General features: G+C 35.5%; 1 protein-coding gene across 3 annotated transcripts in view; it reads right to left on the bottom strand.

Annotated features, from left to right (window-relative positions):
- The window catches only part of KCNB2 (potassium voltage-gated channel subfamily B member 2), a 504,753-nt gene that overhangs the window by 453,068 nt on the left and 25,459 nt on the right, over positions 1-26,226 (bottom strand). For all 3 annotated transcript variants that reach the window (XM_007486978.2, XM_007486977.2, XM_007486976.3), the window contains one exon: positions 17,800-18,473. In XM_007486978.2, coding sequence (XP_007487040.1) covers positions 17,800-18,378 — 579 coding nt within the window. In that variant the 5' untranslated portion in view covers positions 18,379-18,473. The remainder of the gene's footprint in view (positions 1-17,799; positions 18,474-26,226) is intronic.

Raw genomic sequence — 26,226 nt, 5'->3', positions numbered from 1 at the left:
TTATTCTGGGAGTAGTTCTCAGAGCAATAATTTACAGATTATTCATTCATGCAGGTCAGAATCTCCTCTTGAGTGACTGAAGTTGGACAAAAGTTTGAATGAGGTGCTTGATGAAAAAAAATGCAAAATCCTGAAAATAGAGGCACCAGAGCAATTAACTAGATAGAGATGAATATTACTGATTAAAACATTTTCTAAAAAATGAGTGTAAAGAGGTTGGAAAATGTCTAAAGTCTATAAAAATAGAATGTATTGTATGCACACACACACACACACACACACACACACACACACACACAAATGAGTACCTGGCTTTGCCTTTCTCTACCATATGTTTGTTCTCTGTTCATTTCTTTTATTGTGGCATGGAAATGAACTCATGTTCTTGAAGGCTATTCCAGTTGAACATAAAATCCTCCCAAGTCGGGGCAGTTTTAAATATTGACTAGTGATAGATTCTATGTCTTCCCTAAGAAAGTCCTGTGTGAGGCAAGGGACCTTGGCATATGGTAGGAACAAGGGTTCTGGATATGTATGACTCTTAACCCTGACACTTAGAATGTGTGAGATCTGGAAGAAATTGCTTTACTTTTCCAAAGAGTCAATGTTGTTTAGTGTGAAGAATCTGGATTTGGGTAAGAAGATGTGAGTCTTGGCTCTCCCAATTATTATCTGTTGATCTTGGGCAAGAATCTTAATCTTTCTGTGTTTCAGTTTCCTCATTTGTAATTTGATTGCCCCTCCCCAGCCCATCCTAGCTCCTACACTAATAATGTTCAAACAGATCCATCACTGGGAAGTTGACATCAAGTCAGCCATGGACTTTTAGCTGCCATCTTAATAGGTGTTTGCTGAAATTGAAGTACATAAATTGTAACCTAAACATCTGATGTGGGGAATCATAAGAGGAAGATGATTGCAAGGAGTCTCTTCATAACTTCCTGGGGGTCATAAATCTAAAATTGGAAGGAGGCTAGAGGTCATATAATCTAGTTTCATCATTTTGCAGAAGAGAAAACTGAGACCCAGAGAAATAGAGCAACTTCTCCAAGGTTATACAGCAACAAAGCTGGGATTCAAATATCAAATCCAGTACTCTTCAATGCCTCCTCCATTCTTAGAGCAAATGAAGCACATCCTGGCATCTACTTACAACCCACATTAGCCCTGAATCTTATCATCTATCTCTTAGATATTTAACATTCCACACTCCTGAGACACAAGGTTTGAGTTTGTAGGAAGGAAAGACAAGAAATGAGAAATTGTGGTGAAGAACCCAGAGGAAAAAGTGTTCTCAGGAAAACAAAGCTGAGTGGATGGAAAATTAACAGACTGTTTCCTAAATAAGGCAAGATCTTAGAGGGTGTTTCTGCATTGTTAGGCCAAAATGGACCATTTAGGTAAGAATCAAACTGTCCCAAAGTATTCCCAATGGCAACATAAAAGTTGCTGGTCTTGGACTGAGAGGACCTGAGTTTCAAATCTTGTTTCTACAATTTCATAACTACATGAGCCAGAGGAAAGCACTCTGTGCTTCATCTAGAACATGATACTTCCCATAGCATCAGAATAAAGAAAGTGCTTTTTTTAGTTGTTATGTAGACATATTATTATTATCAGCATCCCATTACCAAGCTTTCTCTCATATGTTGTCTTCATTGAATAATATAATTTCATATGAATTTACAATTGCATGCTAATGTATAAAATTTCCTTAAAACAAGTTTAATGAACCCCAAAGGCATCCATGGTTAGATTTCAGTGGATCTCTGAATTGGGATGACAAAAAAGTCATTAACTTTGGGTTTTATTTGTAAACCCAGGTATTTTATTTCTTGCATTTAAAAACACCATTCCAAGAAGAGAACCATTTCATCATACTGCCAACTCTCCATGAGACCCAAAAGGTGAGGCATACCTGCTCTAAAAGCATTTTTGTTGTGATTTTTTTTCAGTTATTTCAGTGGTATCTAATTCCTGTTGATACCACATTAGGTTTTCCTTGGCAAATATTGGAGGGGTTTGCAATTTTCTTCTCTAGCTTATTTTACAGATGAGGAAACTGAGACGAATTAGGATTAAATGACTTTTCCCAGAGCCACACAGCTAGTAAGTGAGACTGGATTTAAACTTAGACCTTCTTGACTCTAAGCCCTGTGCCCTTTCCACTTCATCATCTAGCTGCATTTGCCAAGCAACTAAATAAAACTACTAAACACAATATATAAGAGGTTTAAGAATTCATGTAGTTTAATATGTAGTTTTTCCAGGCCCATAAAAGCATACCTCACAGTATCATAACGACTTTAGGAAACACAGACACAATTTTACATAAGGTTGTGTATAGCTAGCACCGTAAAAATATAACTCACGGAAACTTAAAATATTTATAACAGCTCCTATGCTGGAGTTTAAAAAGTAAAGACCAGCGAGTGCTTAAACTACTTTGCTTTAAAATTTATTATTCATAACATAATTACCTTACTTATATAATATGGTGCTTTTCACAGCTGCAAAACTAATTTAAGAAAATGTAAGTTAGCTTTTGTTTCAATAGTGAAGTCATGCTGTGCCAGATGCTGGTCTATGGTTCCACAGGGTACTGGGGTGTGTGTGTGTGTGTGTGTGTGTGTGTGTGTGTACCTTCTCAAATTATCTGCAAAATGGGTATAATAATAACACCTACCTAGGAGAGTTATAATGAGACTTGATTGAAATACTATATGTTAACCATTTTGCAAATCTTACAAGGTTGCATAAAAAAAAATATCAGCTATTACTCTCAGGAAGTTTAGGAGACAAAAGAACATTTTTAAAAAAACTGAGCTACCAACCACCATTTTCTGTCTCAAAGCCACAACTCTCACTCTATAATAAGATAGATGGGTCACCTTGGGCACATAAGCATAAGCAGAAATATCTAAAATGAAAATGTCTACCGCATCAATGAAGCAAACATCATCTTCCAGTTGTTCCTGCCTCAAAGGTAGGCACAACATTTTTTTTATTTAGTTGAGGCAAATAATTTGGGGAAATCCTAATTTTTGATTGCCTGTCTTAATAGTGTAATAATTCTGCTGGGGAAGGAAATCAGAATTAACTTTATTCCTTTAAAAATACATATTTTTATCATGAAGATAGTGCCCTAGATCAGACTCTTAAAATCAATGACACCAGCTGAGATTTTAAAAAAAATGGCAAGTAAGGTGTATCTGAATTTCCAGAATCAGGGTAGTTTTGTGCTGGGGTCTGAGTACATATGAACCTTTGTACATACTTACATATATGTATATTCATACATACTTATGTACATACACATATTGCACCTTCAGAGTGGGGAATCCTTGTTGTTGCTCAGTTATTTCAGTTGTGTCTAACTCTTTGTGGCTCTATTTGGGGTTTTCTTGGCAAAGATACTGAAGTGGTTTGCCATTTTCTCCTCCAGCTCATTTTACAGATGAGGAAACTGAGTCAAACAAGGTTAAGTGACTTGTCTATAGTCACAGAGGTAGTAAGTGTCTGAGAACAGATTTGAATTCAGGAAGATGAGATTGCATGTCTCCAGGTCCAGTACTCTTATTTACTCTATCTGGGGAATCCAACAAGTGACTGTACCTGCACTGTGATGAGCTGGCTGCCCTTGGAAGTTCTTCATCTTGGGTTATACCCATGCTATTTTAAGTGGCATTCAGATCTTGTGGTGGCATGAGGAATGACTGGATAAAGGATAAATGAAAAAGTGGATCCATGGTCTCATTGACCTCTAGCATCCTGTACTGCAATACGATGCTGCTTGGGAACATCCTTGTTCTTTTTGATCTTGTTCTATTATACAATGTGCCTTCTATCAAAGGACATCACTACAATTCACAAACAATGGGACTGGGGTTATATTTTTGACAGACTACGCCTCATCTTTTATGAGGCTACGCCAGTCCTCAATGACAAGAAGTGGGACAAAATAAAGGAAGCCTTTTGAATTCGGGGTCATAAATATTATTCTTTAGGGGGGAAAAGATCCTAATTTTAAGTGTGTTTGGCTATACTCATATTACTGTTTTGATTTGAAAAGTACTTTCTAAGCTTAAAAGTAAGCATTTTTGGAATACATTTTTAATGACAAAAACTTACTTTGGTCAGATTCCTCCAACCGGACAATATGCAGAGCTAGCCCTTGAGTTAAAAATGATTCCAACATTTCAAGTCCTAATAATCAATGAAGTTTTCTATTGAGGATCTGGGGGTGGGGGAAGAGAAATACCTGCATTGTAGTAGACTTGAATTTGAGCAAGTTTGGAATTTCATCCTGTTTCAGCCACTTAGTAACTGTGCAACCCTGGGCAAGCCACTTAGCATATCTGTCTCAGTTTGTTCATCTGTAAAATGGGGATGATAATAATAGCATCTACCTCCCAGGGTTGTTGTTAAGACAAAATACAAAATCTTTGTAAAGCACTTTGTAAACCTTAAAGAGATTCATAACTGCTAGGAACTTTTATTTTCATAAGATCCTCTGCAGAACCAAGAAAACTATACATAATGAATATAATAATGTTAGTGGAAAAAAGCAAAAATGACAAAAACAACTGAGCAGTGGGTAGTTGTAATAATCAAGCATGTCTTTGAAGAAGAAATGAACAAATGCACTTTCTTTTCTCAAAAGAGATGAAGGTTGACAGATGTGGAACATGGTACTTTCTGTTAGATTTTGTTCATGTGTTGGTTAATTTTGCTCATCTGTTTTACCTCATTTTCCTTTTTTTAAATATTCTCTGACATAAGATGGCAGCTAGGTTACTCAGTGGATAGAGTGCTGGGCCTGTTATCAAGAAGACATGAGTTCAAATCCTTAATAGCTATGTAACACTGGGCAAGTACTGGAGAAGGAAATAGCAAACCAGTTCAGTATCTTTGCCAAGGAAACCCCAAGGACAGTATTGGTGTGCTGTACATCCAGGATGAGTCAGACCTGACTGAACCACCCAAGGAGTAGTTTCCTAGTTAGGCAGTGGAGGAATAGATTCAGAAGTGAAGGTGATATAAAAACAAAAGACATGAAAACCAATGAAAAACAAAAGTCTTATTTTCTAGCTAAGAATTGAGGATTTGGAATCAGAAGGCTGGAGCTCCTCCTAGCTCAGCCTTCCTCTTTACCACCTACATGCCCTTGAGCAAGTCATTTCTTTGGGCCTTACATTCCTTTTCTGTAAAATGAAGAAATTAAGCTTCATTATCAAAAAAAGGTCCCTTCCTTCTCTAAAACCTAAAAACATGTGAATTTTAAAAAAATATTTAAATCATTCTGGATTTTCCTAAAGTAGAAAAATGTAAAATATTAAGATGATTCTTTCCTAATGCTTTTGCTAACTAAAAATAGCATATGATTAATTTTATGATGTCTCACAGTTGAAAAACAGAAAACAAATCTGTTAATGACAAAATCAGTGTACATGAAATTTCAAAACCAAAGCAATTAAATACTGCCAATATACTCTGTTCTCTGATATCATTGCTTAATAGGAAAATAAGCCTTCAGCTTTCTTGACTTTGAAAATAATAATCACTTATTGTGGCTTAATGACCAACTCTGAAAGCCATCTTAATGCCTTCCATTAATGTTGATGGAAGCTAAAGGGTTGTATTTTTGCTTGTTTGTTTTCCTGAAGAGTCAGGGAAATTTGAAGTTCACTCTTGTCTAATTCTTTGTGACCCATTTGGGGTTTTCTTGGCAAAGATACTATAGTCATTTGTCATTTCCGTCTCCAGTTTATTTTACAGATAAGGAAACTGAGGCAAACTGGCTTAAGTGACTTGCTCAGGGTCACATAGCTAAGAAGTGTCTGAGGTCAGATTTGAATGGATCTTCCTAACACCAGGCACACCACTCCACTCCATCCCTTGTGCCACTTTGCTGTCCTGCTTACTCATAGAAAATGCAATGTACATGGTATTAAGGCATCCTTTTCCCCCCAAAGAATATTGATGTATACAGTTTGGTATGTTCACGCTTCCTTTCAAACAGAAGAGAAAGAACTCCAAATCTCCTTGAATCCTGCCTCCCTCCTCTTGGGTGTTCTCCCCTTCATCAGCATGCAGAGGGCACAGTCACCCCTGCACCGTGGGCTTTCAGACCACACCAGTCGTTGTGACAGAGAAACAGCCACATGGCCATGTCAGGGTACCTTGGGTGTCTCCACACTGGCCTTTGGAAGGCAGGAACTGACAATCACTGCAAGGTTTTAAGAAAAGGTCTCAGGTAATCAGCAGAGTAAGCAAATAAAATGATCTCCAGAGCAACATAAGGGCACACTCCTGAAAGCGAAAAGGAGAATGAATTGAACTAGGGATTATTATAGCTTTGTTCTGCTTTGCTTTAAGGCCAGACAAGGGATTTCATCAGTATTGGAAGCTTCCAGTGTAGGAATCCCTTCTAACGAGTTGGGTAGTCCAAGTGAATAAAATGCCAGGTCATGGAGTCAGGGAAGACTAGTGTTCCCAGCCAATCTCAGACACCTACTAGCTGTATGTCCCTGGGAAAGACACTTAACCCTGCCTGCCTCAGCTTCCTCAACTGTAAAATAGGGATGATATTAGCACCGATTTCCCAGAGTTGTTGTGAAGATCAAATGAGATAATATTATATATATATATGTATATGTATATATATAATACTTAGCACAGTACCTGACTACATAAATATTACCATTATTACTTCATCTTTGGATCAAGATAAAGAACTCCTCTTAGAGATTTGCCTGGGACAGAGAGATTTAGGGATTAAAAAATCCACACTCAAATGCTATTGCTTGAGCCCCGAGCCCAGCCACCTAGCCATTACATCTCACTGCTTTTATGCTGCTATTGATATGGAGAGTAAAACTATATAGGCAGATTTGCTACCTTTTTCTTTTTTCTTAACTTTTAAAAAATTGGCCTAATTAAATATGTCTAATCTTTTTCAGGTTCGCAGTTTATCCATGCATTTTTTTTTTGGTATAAGTGATATTTATACCTAAGATACACAAGGATCAGAGAGCCAGAAAATGATAGGAAAAATCTCCAAGTAAGAGGCAGACAGGGGAGGTTCCAGGGGTCTTCTAAATGTTAAATCTTCCATCAGAGCACCTGTGCTATATTATCAGAGCTGAATCAACAGTTTAATCTTTATAGCAGCAGGCTGCAGGGAGAAAATAAAGGGAAAAAAGAAGCCTGTAAATAATCAATACAGAAAAACGATGATTAGCACAATAATTACTCCCTTGCTGAACTGAGATGGATCAGAGTGTGTTCAGGAGCACAGAAACAGCATTTACAGATGTCTCTTCTGTTAGGGATATCAGCATCTATACTTTAAATTGGTTCTCCTTTTTTGACATAAATACGATTTTAATGGATCACATTATTTATCTCCCCCCCCCAATTTTTTAGAAGCTTTAATGGAAAAAGCAAATTGCAATTTGTTTCATTTCTTTTTTCCTCAAGTTCTACTCTTAGAAGCATATGGAGAGGAATATAACTCTTTTCTCCCAGCATGGATGGGGAAAAATGTTTCAAATAGCAATTAAAACACAATTCATCCCTTTCTCTATCTTCCCCAACTTCCTTCTTCTAATGAGCAGAGATCAGTGTAATAGAGATGAAGACTATCCCAAAGGATCATGGTCTCCTCTGCAGACACCATCATGGACCTGAGCAGCACATCGTTACTAATCCTTAAAGCATTTTAAGAAAGGTCATTAAAATCAGCCTAGGAGGGCAGTGGAGGTTAGTGAATAGAGCCTCAATCTGATGCCAACATGGCCTGAGAAAAAGTCTCATTTTTGAAATCTCCTGACTGTATAAAACAGACATTTCACTTAACCTCTTGATGTGCTCAGGTACCTCTCTAAGTTCCAGAACCATCGTATATCTGCAGTGACAGAGGGGAATTTCCTCTTCTTCCAATAAAATAACAGATTTGAGTAAAGAAGAAAAAGACTCAATTTAGAAGGCAGAAAGCCCCTCTCCTAAAACCTCCTCTGTAGCTCTCCCAGTGCCCCCTTTACAGGGCATTGTGTTGCCATTTAATCACTTAATCAGTTTCTATCTGTTGAATGAAAGAAAGAATGAATGAATGAGCAATCATCCTGATTATGCTACTGCACTGTCCTACCCACCTGTTGTAGATTCTGAAACCCCACATTCAAGTAGTTGTTCCAAATCCATCTGTTGTTTCTTTTCCTGGTGATTAATATAAGCCTTAGATCTTAACTGTTCTTGTAAACTTGGACTCTGTTGCTGCCTGTGGCCTTCCGAAGATGAGGCTGGGGTGGGTGCCATGACAAAACTTCAGCTGACGCTCCCTGTCTGGGTTGGGTCTTTGAATGCCAACATGAACTTTTTCTACCCAGTCTCCAAAACTTTACCCAGCCTTGATTTTGACTTCTCATTGCAGGATCTATTTGTTTTACTGACATTCATTCATGGATGGATGTAGAGTTGAACAAGGCATCAGGAAAATGGGAGTTCAAATCCTGCCTCAAGAAAAATTGCTCTAGAGCCTCACTTCCCTCGTGTGTAAAATGAGGATAAAAAGAAGCACCTATTTCACCAGAGTTTTTGTGGGTGTCAAATGCAAAGACATATTTGTCATTTTGTAAACCTTAAAACAACATATAAATTTAAACCATTTTCATTGCCATTTTAGCTGTTATTATCATCATTTCTATAAGAAATGATTTTCTAGTCCCAATTTCTGTTGTTAGGAAGACCTAATTGTTGTGGTATTGTGGAGAAAGTTCTTGTCTTTGTGTCAGGAAAACTCAACTTCCCGAGGTCACATCTGACTCTAGACACTTCCTAGCTGTGTGGTCTTGGGCACATCACTTAACCTTGTGTGCCTCAGTTTCCTCATCTGCAAAATGAGCCAGAGAAGGTAATGGTAAACCACTCTAGTATCTTTGCCAAGAGAGCCTCAAATGATTAAAAAAGAGTCAGACATAACTAAAAAACAACCGAATAACAGCAATCAATATGCCTGTAACAACTCCTGGTTGGAGCTTCCTGGCCTGTTGGCAGTGGCCTGATGCTTACCAGTTTAATACCACTTAGCACACAAAACCTTTGTAAATCAGGTAAAAATTCTTAACAACTAGATGTACTGAATAGATACTAAGATACTGGAAGCAAAAATGATAAAAGATTCAAGAAGATATCATGAATTTTAAAAAATCCCATTATATATACACACATATTTATACAGCTGTATGGCATATTAACTTAAGACCATCCCAAATGTAGAATTTATAGTGATGCCATAATTATATTTCGTATTTCAAGTTTTTAAAGGAATAGGCTATTCCATTTTAAAATATTTTATCTATTTTTAAAAAGAAATAATTATAAGTCACTTAAAGTAATTAATTACATGCCAATACTATGTAAATTAATTCATTATAAGAATTATTTTTTGAGCACCAGGCTCTACATGCCAGGCACTATGGTAGGCAATGGGGATACAAGACAAAAAAAAATAGTGAAAGAATCCCTGCCTTCATGGAGTTTTACTTTCTATACAGATAAGACCATACAATATGATCAGCACAACAGAGCAGAAAAAGTACCAACTTTAGTCACAGGACCTGAGTTCAAATTCTACCACCAACACTATCTATGTGATTTTGGGCAAGACACAACTCCTCTAGGTCAGAATTTTCACAACTGTAAAATGAAGAGATTATTGTTACGGTCCCTTTTAGCTCTTGGTGTCTGACTCCACTAACTTATGGTTTTATGATCAGGTTGCCACTAATACTATATACTGATATACAGAGTAACCAGATGGAGGCAAGATGGAATCAATGTACCTTCATTACCTACCTCACAGGATTTTTGTTGGAAAATTGATATGTAAATATTAATTTTTATAAACATATATTCATATTTACATTCTTTCAGTCCTATACACTGTTTGGAGTACAATTCTCATTTTGCAAATCATGAAACTGAGGTTCAAAGGGTTTAAATGAGTTGCTTAAGATCCCACAGCCAGTAAGTATCAGAAATGGGATTTGAACCCAGGTCCTCCTGACTTGAGGTTCAATACACTGCCCCTCATACCACACTGATCAAGACAACCATAGATATGAGAATGAAAAAAAAAACAAAAGGATAATTTTGGGGTCTTTTTTCAAGCTTCCATTTGCATGAGCTTTTTTGACTTCACAATGCTGTGTGAGTTTGTAATGATGTAATGGTAAGCCCACTGAACCTCAACTTATGACTCAAGTCCCTATTTTACCACTTATTAGCCACGTGACTTTAGATGTTACAGCAGTTTCTGTGCCTGCCAAATACCAATTTCTTCTTTCAGAGGGCTGTTGTCAGGAAAACGCTTTCTCAAATATAAGTTGCTCAGTTGCGTCTGACTCTTCATGGCCCCATGGACCATAGGCTCAATGAGATTTTCTTGCCAAAGATACTAAAGTGGTTTGCCATCTCCTTCAGTAGATTAAGGCAAACAGAGGTTAAGTGACTAGCCCAGTGTCCTCTTAGTTCAGATTTGAACTCAGGTCTTTCTGATTCCAAGTCCAGCACTCTATCCACCAAGCCACCCTACTCTAAACTCTATAAATGTGAACTCTGGGTCAGAGAAACAGAGCAGTTTTGCCTTTGGCTCAGCTCAGTTCCTTGTAAGATATTCAGACCACTAGAATATCTGATTCATATTTCAAAGCTATAATGTGCTTGATATACATCCTTTTCCCTATACTGAGCAGAGAAGAGTTATTTACAGTTTTCCTGGGTTGTTAGACACTCAATCTTGATTCAGTCCTCTTTTAGTTATGCCACAAATTTTGTCACATCAGGGTCTGTGTTGGAACACCAGCATGCCAAAAAGAAAATGATTTTTAAAAGACATCTAGAAATAGACAATGGCATGTTATAAATCTGAATTTCATCTTAAGACTTCTCTATCGATATCAATATTCTGCTTGGACAGGATTCAAAACGAGTGATGAAGGTGCAAGTGTAATCTTTTGAACTTCTAAATATGGGATGGATAACTGGATGTGGGCAGAAAAGAAACTGGCATCTGGCTGTCAAGGAGCTATCAATAAATCAATGTTGGGCTTCTATGGTAGCACTCTAACTTTGGAATTTGGCTCATAGTAGTGGCAGAGCAGCAGGAAAATACCCCACATTCCTTTGCAATCATTAAGCCATACCTGGACCTATCAAGATTCATCCAGGATCTAATGAAAGTTGATTCTCATATTTAGTTTATCTCATGACTCCCATTTCCATTTTGTAGCAGCAGCCATGTTGAAGACATTAGAGAATACAAATATGAATAAGACATGATCCCTGTCCTCAAACTAGTCATGAAAATGGCAGGTATACATATTTTCAAGGATGAAAAATGTATGTGAGAGGTAAAAACAAAATTTCGAGACCTCTGAGGCAGGAGATATTATTTCTGGCCAGGAAGATCAGGGAAAGTTTAACAGAGAAAATGATTTGGACCTAGATCTTGAGGAATTTAGAATTTCAACAAGTGGAGATAGTAAAGAGTAGATTTTAGGCAAAGTAAATGTCATGAGTAGGAAAGGAAGGGAAGAAATGTGGGCATGATCAATAGTCCAATTTGACTGTAGCCCAGAGCATATAAAAGGAAATAATAGAAAATAAGGCTGGAAAAGTAGATGGTGCCAGATTATAAAGGTTTTTGAACGCAAGTCCATCAAAAATCATTTGTTAAAATATCTATTATATGTCATGTATTATGCTATGGACTGGGAATACAAAGACAAAACTTACACAGTCTCTGATGTCAAGGAGCTTACATTCTAACAGAAGAAACTTTCAATATAAATAAGTACATGTATAAAGTAAAGAATACATACAAGGTAACCTTGACAGACTAAAGAGTTTAAAATTAATTTGGGAGGCAATAAAGGAGCCATGGAAGGATCTGGAAAAGGAAGTGATTGTGTTTGCTCTGAGTTGTCTTTTTAAAAAAATTACTACTCTTAATTTTTTGTTGACACTTTTTCTCTATAAAACACTCTCACTTCCATCAAGTTGAAAGGGGGAGTATTTTTTAAAAAGGGAAAAACACCCAAAGACACTTGAGAGAGGGAAAAATGAAAGATGAGAGAAAAATCTGGGACAAAATAAAGTAGAAGGAACTGATGAAGTATGAATACAGATTCAAGCATACCATTCTTCACATTATTTCCTTTATGAATTTTTCTCTAGTGTAAGGTATATGTAACTTCTTTTGCAACATGATGAACATAGAAATATGTATTGTAGGATAACATATATGCAGCCTATATCATATTATCTCCCTTGTGGGGGGGTGAGGGAGGGAGAGAAAATGAATCTCAAAATATCAGAAGTGAATATGAAAAATTATATTGATGTAAAAAAATCAAACATTTTAAAAATAGCTGAGGAAGAAGCCCCAATTATGTTTGATAACTCTCAATGTATTGATTCAATTGAATTGAAATATATCCTAGTAAGTTGTCCACTCTTTGCCTCTCCCAAAAGCAGATCATTTAAAAAACTTGGCCTCCTGGATTGGCCAGACAGATATTAGAGAAGAGTAATTTTTTAGCAAACACATATTCCAGACTGACCCTACCCATGTGATCTATTTATCTTAAGGAGAAAATACTGAGGCTCTCTAGAGTTCAATATCCATCATACAATTTGGATTTGCCTAATGGATAGCCACATGAAAAAGTCTTATTCTGCTGGATTCTACTTTGGCTAATTTTCTATTTCTTGGTTTTGGTTCTGATAATGGTTTCTAATTCTTTTTATTTATTATTATTATTATTTTTTTTTGCTACTGGATGCCTGATATCATGAGTATCAACAATATCACTGCCAAACAAGGAGACTAGTTCCCTTAATTAAATGCCCCATATGTGCCTGGAACACTTAAGTCTTTTTTAGTATCCACTAAAGGGTCTTCTTTTCTCTAACTTTGCTGGTTATCTCCCCGAGTCTCTGCTCATCGATCTTTTTTCTACCTTTAGGTGGAAAGTGCTTCACCCCTTTAGTAATCATTTCTGATGTCTTTGCTATTGGCTCCTAGGTCTATTTTGTCTTCTTTGAGTGAGGCAACCAAAAAAAACAGGACATAACCAAGGTCAATGTAGCATGATTTGGTAAAGAGGTGATGTTGATATTGATTGATTTCCTCATGTCAGACAAGGACTTGAATGCCATTAAGGAGGAAGGTTAGCAGGGTCAGATAAACAGGTTATTAATGGACTTATTCTTCTGATAAATGAATTACTGATTATAAAAAATTGTTCAGCCTTTGGAAGAGAAGGAGCTATCCTGAATTCAGTGTTTTAATTAATGGAAGACCTCATTCAATATACTTAAACCAGCTGGGACCAGGCAAGTGCCTAGGAATCCTGCACATTATTCTGGCTTCCATCATGAGATCATAGTTACTGTATGTTAGTCTGTCTTTTTCCATGTTTAATCAATAATAAGAAAAAAACCTTCAGGTTTATTCTATAGATATTCATATAGCCATGATGATATTCATACAAAGAGTTCTTAAGAGATAATGATGTAGGAATTGAAAGAATCCATTTTTTTTTTTACTGGTTCTGAAGTTTCAACTCTGGAATGAGCTCCCAGAAAGAAAATTCCTTTTCAGCACCAATTTTGCAAATCACATTCTCAAAGATTGACTTAGAACATTGAGAGACTGTGATTCATAAAGAACTGAATGAAGAGTAAGTATGCCTCAAAAGGTGGAGCTTGAGTCCAGGTTTTCCTTAAACTGAGGCCAACCTTTTATCCTTGCATCAGAGCTGCTTCTAGCTATTACCTGGCTACCATAATTAATGCAATTCAGAACATTTTGGGAGTGCTTATCGTCTAGCCTTGTCTGTGATGATTAAAGTATAATATATAGAAGGCCACAATTATTGTTGAGGTTTAGGAAATAGGATTAGTACCAGGTAAGATTAAAGAACAGGAAGAATTTTGGCTAGAGAAATCACTGAAATTACTTAATAATATTCTTTAAGCATATGAATTGATATTAAACAAAGCATAATAATAAACTATTTTCAGTCTGGAAGTTAAACCTATTCTTTTAATGAATATTAAAAAATGGTAGCTTCAGGTGCCCTTTAAGGCAAAGGTAAGAGCAGTTTGATTCTCCTTTTTTTTCTAATGTTGTTATTAATGTTAGTGTTATATTCCCATTATTCTAAATTTTGTAGAACCTAAGTTATATATAAATCACTCAGTGATTTAAAGCCTATGACCAAGGATAGTGTACCAAAACTGGTTAACAGGTAATAATACTATTATTTAAACCAGGGCGTTATTTAATGTAAAATTCTGTATACCTAAAATGAAAAGTGTGGAACACCAAAGAGCCACAAATGTTATATCAATAAATACTGTGCCCCTCAAAGATGATGCCTAGTCTCCTAAAAGTAAATATGAAAAGTGCATATACAAGGAAATTTTAGAAGCTAAACTGTTTAAGACGAAATTCTCTAGCCTAATCAAATAATTCCAACATTATCCAACATTATTATCTATTAGAGTTTTCCTAAGGCACCCAGGTGCTATCTGCACACTTAAGGCACAACAAAGCTCTCCTAGTAAAGCCTTAAATTAGAGGAAGGGAAAGGACGTAACTATTCAATTAAGTAATTTGATTCTGGAAAAGCAAAGGAATAGGTAGCAGTTAATATGGAATCTGTTTAAGTAGAAAATTATTTGAGCAGGGCTACTGATTGAATGGAAATGAATGGTGCCTTATTTGTATTACTATATAGCACAATACCAGTAATTTCCACAATATTTGGCCATTCATGCACAGAGGACAATGTAGACATTTGAATAACCAAACAATCGGCTCTTTCATAGAAATACAGCAAACAGTTCACCTGAGTTAGTCAAGATTCCTTTAGCTTCATAATTCAAATTTGGTAAAAGCTTATTGCTTATGATCAATAAGGCCCCACAAAATCAGCCCAATTTAATTATTATCTAGAACTTTCAGACAAATAATTGTATTAACAATATAGGTGGAAAAAATTTAAATGATCTAAAATAAATGGTGTGCTCCTAAACATGTCTGATCTAAAATCTGGGGTTCATGATTGCTATTAATCTGTAGTAGTTTGATAAACATATGACTAATTCTTATAGGTATACAGTTAGTGTTAATTCAATACATTTTTAAATAGAAGAAATAAGCTATTTGTAACAAAGTAAAACTTTTTCTTAGCAAAAGCCACATTCTGATAAATTAACTTATTTATTCAACTCCATCTATATAACTTAGAAAACTACAAATGCTTTCTAAAGGTTTTTTCCCTCAAAAAGAAAACCTTTTTCCTGAATCAAAAGAAAATTTGTTATACATACAAATCATTCTACTTATAAAGCTGTCCTGACCACACAGAGTTTCCTTTAATAATCTGAATATTATTACACAGATGATCTGCTCCTTATTAGGAGGCTTACTGGAAAAATGATTTACTCAATGGTAGCCTAGAGACCTCCATGGGTTAATTTACCTCCCAAGGTGCCACTCTTCGGTCCAGTGTACTGCACTTAACTACTGAGTCTACCATTGAGAACAGCAATTAATTTTCAGGGAAAAAAAAAAGATAAAATTGTAATCTTGACTATTCTTATTTTAGGGGAGAAAACAAATTACCCAGAACCATAGACAATTTAGGTGGAACCTTCTATTTATTCATTATTTGTGCTAATATATATGTTAATAAATAATAATGTGTAGCAACCTCTGAAACACTTCTGACCTCCAGTCTAAGTGCAAATCTTGCCTTGGAAAAATTACAGCTCATGAGGTTTTTGTCTTACTAGAGGTTTATATGTAATATGTTTATATATATATATATATATATGTATATATATGTTTCTTCAGTATGCAATATGCCAGAGATGACTTTTCTCTTATTGCTGCAGATCATACTGTCTAGATACAAAACTTTCTTAGAAACCAAAGGGATCTCTGTTCTAACAAGACCAAACAACCAAGATACACCAAAATGTGATTGGATTCAGAGCCAGGTTCCTGCTTCTGATTTTTTAGGTTTATGTATTTCATATTGTCACAGAAAATATTTGATTCTCAACCAAAAAGTCATTTTCTAATAAAACTTATATTATTTTTATAAATATTATTTTTTCCAGGGAAGCTTAAAAAACAATTTTCCCATTCCATAGTTCCTTTTGCCTAGTCCATTTTCATTTGACCTAAAAATGAAAATTATGAACTCTTTGCTCTTGCTGCTCATAGTATCTATCCATAATATTCATGTTATAGTTTTTAACAGAAATAAAAATGTGTAATTTATTCAATTCAATACACCAAACTATAAGAAAGACAAGTTGGGCTAGACATGCCTAGAATTCACATTAAATAGGTACTAGAATAATTGAAAAGGACAATTACTATAAAATTTAAAATGAAATTTAAAATAACATTTAAAAAAGCCGTTAGAGATGTAGCTAGCTACCTAGCTTTGATCTGATTTTAACCCATAATTTGAAGCAATCCATATAGAATAATCCTTCTCTTAATTGAGAGGTTGTGTTCTTATCACAATATTGGCTCTGGAGTAAGAGGACATGGGTTTATATACCACCTCTAATGCTTACTAGGTATGTGACCTTAAGGAAGTAACTTCATCTTCCTAGATCTCTGTTTACTCATTTATAATAAGAAGGAGTTAAACTAGATGGCCTCTGACTAATCCTCTAGCTAGAAATCTGTGATCAGAAATTGGATTAATTACTTAGTGTAGGAATAAATGGGAAGCAGATTATTTTAGAAAGCAGACTCCTACCATACTTCACTTCAATATCTTTTCCTTGGAAAAAAACAGGTGATAGCTTTGGGATTTTAAGGTGGTACGGAATGGGGGTGAAGGGAAATAAAATTGTTTCTAACTCTCTCTGGATGGGTTCTGACCCATAAACACAGAAGCCATATGAGGCCTTTGCCCTAGAGATGCCTTTTTCACTCTCATCCAACCAAACAAGATGGCCTTCCTTTCTTTTTATTTCCCTTCTCTTATTCCCAAGTATCTTCTCCTCAAATAGTCCCTGACCCTAACCAGAACTTAATGAGTCTTCTGTGATATGTCCTCAATTTTTACGACTTTAGATCCAGTGATAAGGAGACTAGAATATCACACAACCTCTACACACAGGCCAATGGTTTTCCAAATGATCCTTGTTATCTCATGGAAGTCCAGACAAATTCAACAAAAGGGGAAAGAAGCTATTTCCTCATTTCAGAAAATAATTTGTCTTTGAAAAAAAATCACTCACTTAAATGGTATCTGTGGAGTGCTTAAGTCCTTAGTAGTACTGAGATCAATACTTAAATAGTAACCTCATAGCACACTTAAACAAAACTGGTTGTTTTTTGTTTGTTTTCAGTTCAGCAAAAAATTAACTTATGTAGAATTTCTCAAGAATTTATCTATTGAAAAGTGACAGTTTTTATGAAATGTGATGCTTCACTTTGAGGGAAGTATCTCACGAACTTAACTACTAAAATATGTAGATCTCACTTTATAATTGATTTATTTTTTAAAAGTTGCTTTAGTATGGATCATAATTTCATTTAACATAGATTTTGGGTTATCTTTTTAATGATTAATATCATAACATAATGTTCTTCCTTGTAAACAAGGATTGTAACTAAATATAACCAGCTCCCTGCAATACATCAGTAGCACAAAATACTAACCACACTGAATAAGACAATGCATTTTTTTGTACCTTTGCCGCCACCGATGAGTTTGGTTTCTCCAACAGGTCCCATAGTTTCTTTCTTTTTTCAGGACAGCAGGTATTATCAAACTCTTCTCCCTCTCTTTCTCTCATAGTCTCTGCCTCTCGTCTCAACTCTTCATTCATTTGTTCTTTCTTCTGATGATATCTTGCTTGACAACAAGACTCTAAGTATATCTCATCAATCCCCCAGTAATCGAGCTCTTGGCCAAAAGAAAGGGCACACATTTCTTCCATCATATGGAGTTTCCCTGTCCTGTAGAAATTTAAAATGGATGTAAAGGCTCCTGGATGCCGATCAAAGAAATATTCATTCTCATTCAAATTGTAGTCATCACATACTTCCAGCAGGGTTTCATGAGTATTGCAGTCTCGGAGCTTCCCTAATCGTGTTCTTGGAAGCCTATCCAAGGTCCTCCATAGCACTTCATGATTTAGGCCCCCTACGTTTATTTTAACTCTCCGGGAACAACTTTTGCTTCTGATGATCTCCACTGGTTCTGGTGGAAGGGAAAGAGTAGATCTTGAAGTCTTTCGGTTCAGGCCAGGGGGAGCCTTTTCTGCCATTTTGAACTGGTTGAGACTGAATCCTTCAAAGAATGAGTAGTAGGATTATCAACTGAAGTAATAATCCATCTCAAGGTGTATTTGTATTGTCACAACTGTAAGAAAATAATAACAAGCATTTGTTGTCTATTCTTCAACCAATAATAATCATAATATTTTTATAGAGCTTTAAAGTTAATAGACTTGTCAAGATAGATAGAGCAAATAATTTTATACCCATTTTCAGATGAGAAAATTGAGGATCATAGAGATTAAGTGACTTGGCCAAGGTCATATAAGGTCATATAAGGCAGTAAACTACAAAGCTGGGATTCAAATCCAGTATGGTTTCCACTATGCCATACTTCTTCTTCTATAGCTAGTAAGCATCAGATAAGGGATGTAAACCCACATTCCCCTAGCTCTGTGTCAAAGATTTTCTCCACTATTCCTTATTTTTATACAGAGATTATATAAACCATGGCAGGCAAATACTCATTTTATGGCTTGTGGGTTATTGTGTTTGGCACATTCAATGTTGTATATTTTATACCCACTTTGCATATATGCTAAGTGATATCATTTTGCCTTTTAATAGCTTTATTCTATGCCAAAATGGTAAAAACAATTTAATGAATCTATTTTTAATAAATTGGGCAACTACTGTAAAGACCTCCAGGAATTGATGCAGAGTGAGAGGAGCAGAACCAGGAGAACATTATACACAGAGACTGATACACTGTGGCACAATCTAGTGTAAGAGCCTTCTCTACTAGCAGCAATTCAATGACCCAGGACAATCCGGAGGGATTTATGAGAAAGAACACTACCTACATCCAGAGAAAGAACTGTGGGAGCAGACAGACAGAAGAAAAAGATATGACCAATCATGTAGTTTGATGGGGATATGATTAGGGTTTTGATGTTAAAGGATTGCTCTACTGCAAATATTAATAACATGGAAATAGGTATTGAACAATGATACATGTATAACCCAGTGGAACCATGGGAGAAAAAAGGAGAGAAATCACAAATCATATAACCATGGAAAAAAATCTTCTAAATTAAAAAAAGGAAAAAAATAAATCCAGCAATTTATGGAGGGCCTATTATATATATTTGGTATTGTGTAGGATGTGGAGAAGCAAAAGACATGGTTCTTATCCACTTGAAGCATACAATCTAGTAGGCAAGATAATACATGTACAAAAATGACTGCAATATGAAGTGTAATTGGAACATCATTATAATACAATAATAGAGACATAAAGTACCATGTAAGCTCAAAGGAAGGAGAGAGAACTTAAAACCAATTACTTTTTTAGAGATTTTTTTTAGAGATTTTAGAGATTTTCTTTTCCAAAGATTGCTTTGTTTATACATTTTGATTTAATTTAATTCCTAAACATATATGAAATATCTAAAAGGTTCAAGGCATCATTTTAGATGTTGGGAATTAAAAAAAGCAAAAATTTAAAAAATTCTCTGTACTCAAGAATCTTACAATTCAATTCAGAGATAGAGCATGAATACAGGTAATGATGATACAAGGGACCAAAGAGCTCAAAGCTTCCTAAGAAAGTCTGAGAATGGGAGGTGTCTATGACTGGGAGGAATTGTTAAGAACTTCTAGGAAGAAATGGCACTTAGGCTGAGTTCTAAAGGAAAATCAGAATTCCAAAAGGAAAAGAAAGGGATAGAATGCATTTTGGGCATGGGAGTCAATTCATATGAATATATAAAGATACAGAGATGGTAAGAGATGACCAGCAGAAGAAAGCAAGGTGTAATAAAACTGGAAAGACAGATTGGAGCTGGGAAATGGAGGATTTTGAAACGCAAATCTTAAAGTATTGGTATTTTATCCTGGAAACAATAGAAGCTATGAATATTTGGAGAGAAGGGAGAAAACCTGTTAGACCAGTACCTTTGGATAATTATTTTGGCAGTTCTACCAAACTGTCAAAATGAATCAGAGAAGGGGGAGACCTGGTCTGGTGAAATAAGACCAGTAGACTAGCTAACTTACTAGACAGTTGGGAGAGATGTTATGGAGTTAGAATTGGCATGACTTGGTAAGACAGGGTGTGGGGGAAGGAGAGAACCTGAAGAGTCAAAGATGGCATGATGAAGATGAATCTACATGACTAGAAAGATGGTGGTATCTCCTGCCCCTCAAATAGAATGGCAAAACTCTCAATATAAATAGAATATCCTTTGAAAAATGGTTAGAAAATGGAAAGAGGCATTGCTTTCAGAGAGAATATCCTAAACAAAACTATGGAGGTGGGAAATATATTACAGGTACAGTACATATTTCAGTGTTAGAGTTATATTCATCATTTAGAAAGTCCACTTCCACCTTCCACCTCTACTTCATCATTTTTGAAATTGTCACAGAATACTAAGACATAAATGCTAAAGTCCATTGAATAGGTAGCACTTTGAATTATTTGCTATCTTTTTCTTTCAACTTTATCTCTCCAGTGAGAGTGCAGGGTATGTGGGAGTATGCATGGGAGATTAAATGGAAAGATTGTTTGAAGTTAAATCCTTTGAGACCTTGAATGCCAATTGAATGAATTTAGGCTTTACTCCATGAATAATGAGAAGACAAAGAAAGTCTCTGTGCAAGGTAATAATGTGATAGTATGATAGATTCTACATACAATTCAAAAGTTCTAGCTAGGTGATTCAGTGAATTAAAAGCCAGGCCTAGAGACAGGATGTCAGATGTCCTGAGTTCAAATTTGGCATCAGACACTTCCTAGTTTTGTGTCCCTGGGCAGGTAACTTAATCCCCCTTGCTTAGCCTCTTACTGATATTCTGCCTTAGAAGCAATATGCAGTATTGATTCTAAGACAGAAGGTAAGGATTTTTTTTTAAATTATCTTCCAGAAATCTTTTTTTCTCCAAGTACTTATTCTTTACGATGTATGTTCTTGGATATTTGTTACTATAACCTGCAGTAGGCAAAATCTTCTTAGTTTGGTCTTTCCCTACAATCTCTTAGCAGGGATCCTGGATGTTTCAAACACTTTCCCCTGTGCCCCTTCTTTTCTTTAAACTCGATGCTTTCTCAAAGCCTGCAGCTTATCTCACACTATAAAGAAAAGCTCCAACTTGGAGATGTTAGGAGGTTTTTATAATTAGAGCTCTCCTTTGAGGGATATACCAAATCCAGCAGGAGTCAGTCAGGTTTCCCTGCCCCTGTAGTTGCAGCATCCCTTCTGTTGGATGGATTTCCTTACCAATCTTGAGACCATATCCTCTGAAATAGAAACAATTCAAATTTAAGAGATTTAGACTTGGAAAATCAATAGATTTGAGAGAGGCTGAACAAATATTTTTTGAATGTGAATTTTATTGATATGTATCAGCTAAAGTTTAGGCACATTTTGCTTTTAACATACTTAATATAATTCAGGTTTAGAAAAACAATAAAAGATGATGTTGATTTGTTTAACAGAAAGGTACTTTATTTGAAAAAGTGATTCAATATAGTTATTTTATAGCAATTTTTACTAGGACAAATCATTCAATTGCTGAAAACTTTCAAATAATCCAGTTGCTGAAAAATTTATTTATATAAAGCTTTACAGGAACACAGATATATTACAGGATAGGACATCCATATGGACTAAATAAATAAAAGGGCTTACTAATATTCACCACTTCCAATTTTCACATCAACCTCATCAACTTTGAACTTGTTGAAGAATCCTAGGAAATATATGTTAAAGTCTATTGAATATGCATCACTTTGGATCATTTGTTATCTTTTCCTCTCTGCTTTATTTCTCCAATTTGAGTTTAGGGAAGGGTTTATGTCACTATATATTAAAGGCTTCTACCTTTCTCAAAGAGCCAGCTAGAGTGTCTTACAAATATTAGACCCTGGACTGAAAGCTAGCCTGTACCTAAAAAGCCTGCTTTTGCATAAAGAAACATCTATAGAGTTCAGCACTACAATCAAATCAGAGAAGAACCTTATGCTCCTGTGGCCCATTCTCTTTAAAGAGATAGATGCACTATAGCTGCATAGGATCATTCTGGGATCTATGTGAACCTTATAAATAGCCATAACAAATGATCAGTAGGGTTGTCAATCATTTTCTTGACTCTAAGTAAGCATGAACTATATTTATTATTTTTGAATACCATATTTTCCACTTAGGGTCGTCTTATAAGTACAAGAGCTTGACTTATGCTCTTTGAAATGACTCTAGTAAATCATAGGAGGTTCCTAGGAAGGACTAAGAAAATTTAAAACAGTGTAAATATATTTCACTATGGCTGATTATAGTTTTCCTTGCTAAAGTCATGCTACTAAAAGAAGATTTGATAGCGTTTCCATGTTTAGGGCATTAACTACCTTGAACAGTTTAAATGTTAAATTGATTTTCATTTCTGACATTAGAGCAAAGATCAAAATCAACTCAGTTTGAGAAAATAATGAGAATGATAAATTTACATCTAGAAGGCATCTTAGAAGTGATCCCACCAATCCTCTCATCTTACAGATAAATAGCTTGGCTAAGACCATTCAATTATAAGTAGACAGAAAGGATCTGAATCGAGGTTTGTTTTTTTTCTTTTTAATCCAAATTAAACAATCTAAATGATCAGAAGATATGGCATGAATTTATAAAATCTCTACTCTGACCTATTTGAATAAGATTTTGGAGTCTGGAAAAAATAGATAAAAGAAAAGTAACTTCGATTATCATTGCCCTTCCTTTAGAAGTTTAATCAGTGTCAAACAATCATGACAAGGAGAAGCCCACAATGAAAAGAAGACCATACTTTTGCTAAGTAGAGATATATAAGAGCTTTTGGCAACTTAGATTTAGAACCTGAATTTAATTCATAAATTATTTTATAGAGATTAAAGTAGATGACAATGAGAAAAATGACAAAAAAATGGCAGAAAAAATTTACATTCCATTTGAATGCTCACATCAGAGTCTTCCATATATATATAATATGTGGAAGTAGAAATGGCATTAAGGAAGAACAAAAAAGCATAGACTAAATGAATGAGATCAAGTAAACACAGAGACTGTTCTGGATCTCATGCAAATCTGAGGGCATGGAGGGGGTCAATTCTCAAAAGAAAAGAGAGGAAGTTACCAAATAGAAGGGGAAATCACTTTTGATATTAGTACAAAAATAGTCAAAATGTCCAATGCTGAAGATATCAGCGACTATAGGTATATTGCCTACTTTTGCATTTCTAAGAAAAATTTTAATCTATATGAGGGGTACACTGGATGAAAATAATAAAAAGAATAAGCAGACAATTTTGCAAATTATTTTACAGGAGACCTCATCTTTATAGTTACAAATTAAACTGAAAGGTACAGAAAGTACAAGATCCTTCTGTGCTTTGTTGACTATGAAAATTTTTAAAAAATGATTTGCTACAGCATAATGTTACCCTAAATGCTCTTATTTAGCTAGGTCACTCCTATGCATTTATTAAGATCATGCACAAATCCTTGATATAAGCAACACTCAAGACAAGCCTCTGATTATTAGTAGAAAGTAAGATGAAAAGAGAAGACATACATTCCTCCAAAGCTGTTTACCACTCTACTCTGTATTCAACCAATCCTAATATGCCTAGAACTCAAGAACACTCACCATTCTAGTTGCTTTTCTATGGGCATCATGCAGCTTACCGGTCTACTTCCAATGTGGTACCAAGAAACAAATAGACTAGACCAAATGGAATTGGACCGGGGCAAAGTTCAAAGATACAATCACCTACATATTCTTGAATTACATGCCCTTCTCTGAAGCATAAAATCATAGTAATCTGGACTCTTTTCCAAGCCATGCAATCCAGTTGGATAGATAATATAATAATAATTATCTTGTCTATCTGTATGTCTCTCTTAGACACTACAGATGGACAATAAACTGATTCCAGAACTAAGATAATAGAAGCTGTATTAATTGGAGCTGGAAAATTCTGCAGTTCATTCAGTGCCCTTGAATCATTCCCTGAAACATAATGCCATCTTTGTAAGTATCAAGATTTTCTGGAGATGTTCTATGATTACAAATCACACCATGCCGCAATTTCTGAGAAATAAAAATTGAGGGTTGCCCAAAGGGTAACAGAGAGAACATACTGGGCATAAATTGGCTACATCATATATTACCAATGAAGAATTGTTGACAAGAAGAGTAAAAGATATTTATCAATAAAATGTGTGACTGTCAAGGGAGGTGTGTTGGTCAGTCAGTCAGTCAACAAATATTTAGTAAGTGCCTGTGTGTTAGAGAGTAAGAGAAAAACTGCTGGGCAATCCAAGCCCAAGAATTGTCTACAAAAGCACAGTACCTGGCCCATAATGGGCACTTAATGAATTTTTATGGACTTGACTTGATTTCAGGACAACAAGGCATGGATAGTTTGTAATCTGTACTATTTGAGGGTTCTAATCACACCAATGAGGTCACTAATTTTGATCTATTCCTTTCTGTAGGGTGTGTCATTAGTGCTAGACTATTAAAAGCAGTAATAGACATTCCAAAACATTTCTGCCCAAGATCTGGAAATTCTGATGGAACTGAAATAATCACTGTTCAGTGGAATTAAAAGGGAAAACATATGAAAAAAATTATGAGTAGCACCAAAAACTCCTTATTTAAATCAGAAGTAAGGACCTTCCAGTTGGATGTGTGTGTGTGTGTGTGTGTGTGTGTGTGTGTGTGTGTGTAAAAGTGTCAAGTCAAATCTAGCCCTTGTTTATATCACTGCCTTTTTTTTTTTGCCCTTACCATCTGTCTTGGAATCAACAGTGTGCACTGGTTCCAAGGCAGAAGAGTGGTAAGGGCTAGGCAATGGGGGTCAAGTGACTTGCCCAGGGTCACACAGCTGGGAAGTGTCTGAGGCCAGATTTGAACTAAGGACCTCCCATCTCAAGGCCTGACTCTCAATCCACTGAGCTACTCAGCTGCCCCCTATATCACTGGTTATTTAAGATTATGCTATTGCTGTTCATTCTTCCTTTTAGAAGACCAATCACAGCAGAGGCTGACTTGCCTGTGAAGTGGTTTTTATTGGTCACTAAGTTTGCAGTCTAGAGAATAATTTCCTCTAGTAGCTTACCATCTTATTCAGAAAGGAGTTGGTAAAAGACTGTAACTATTGATCAACTTTAAAAAAGGATTAGTTCATCAACATTTAAAAGAAAAGGTAAATAACTTAGTATGAAGGAAAATCAGAGTGTAATCTTTGACCCACACTTCAAAACGTACTAAATTCTGTGTGTCTCTTCTCTCTCTACTCCAGAACCTTTCCCCTTTTCCTCTCTACTCATTCCCTTTTATCTTGTGTCTACATTTCCTCCTTCTTTATCTGATAGTGTCTTCTCATCCAGTTATCTACAGGTAATATATGTATGTGTGTGTGTGTGTGTGTGTGAGTATGTGTGTGGATCAACACACACAATGATAATGTTTCTTGAATTTGTTGAATGAAGTTTATGTTCTTTAGACTTAATTTTTAAAAGCAGGTTAGTTAAACATTTCACATTTTTCTCTCTCAAAAAAAAAAAACCAAAACACTAAATTGAGTTGCCTTTTTCTGTGGGAGAAACATTAGACTTAAATATGGAGATAAGTCTCTAGTTTAAGATCTGCTATTATATAATTCAAGTCACTTTCAGTGCCTGTGTTTCCTTTTGTGTGAATAAGAACGCTGGATTAGAAAATGATAGAATTTCACATTCAGATAGAGCCTTAATTATTTTCACAAAGCCCTTTCTTTACTACATCTCTTTGAGATAGTATATTCTCCACATTTTGCCAATTAGGAAAATGATCAGAAAGACTGCAGTTTATCCAAGATTACA

Source organism: Monodelphis domestica, chromosome 3 (genome assembly GCF_027887165.1).
Source record: "Monodelphis domestica isolate mMonDom1 chromosome 3, mMonDom1.pri, whole genome shotgun sequence".
NCBI lineage: Eukaryota > Metazoa > Chordata > Mammalia > Didelphimorphia > Didelphidae > Monodelphis > Monodelphis domestica.
The sequence above is the reverse complement of the archived record's forward strand: the minus strand, read 5'-3'. Positions and strand labels throughout refer to the sequence as shown.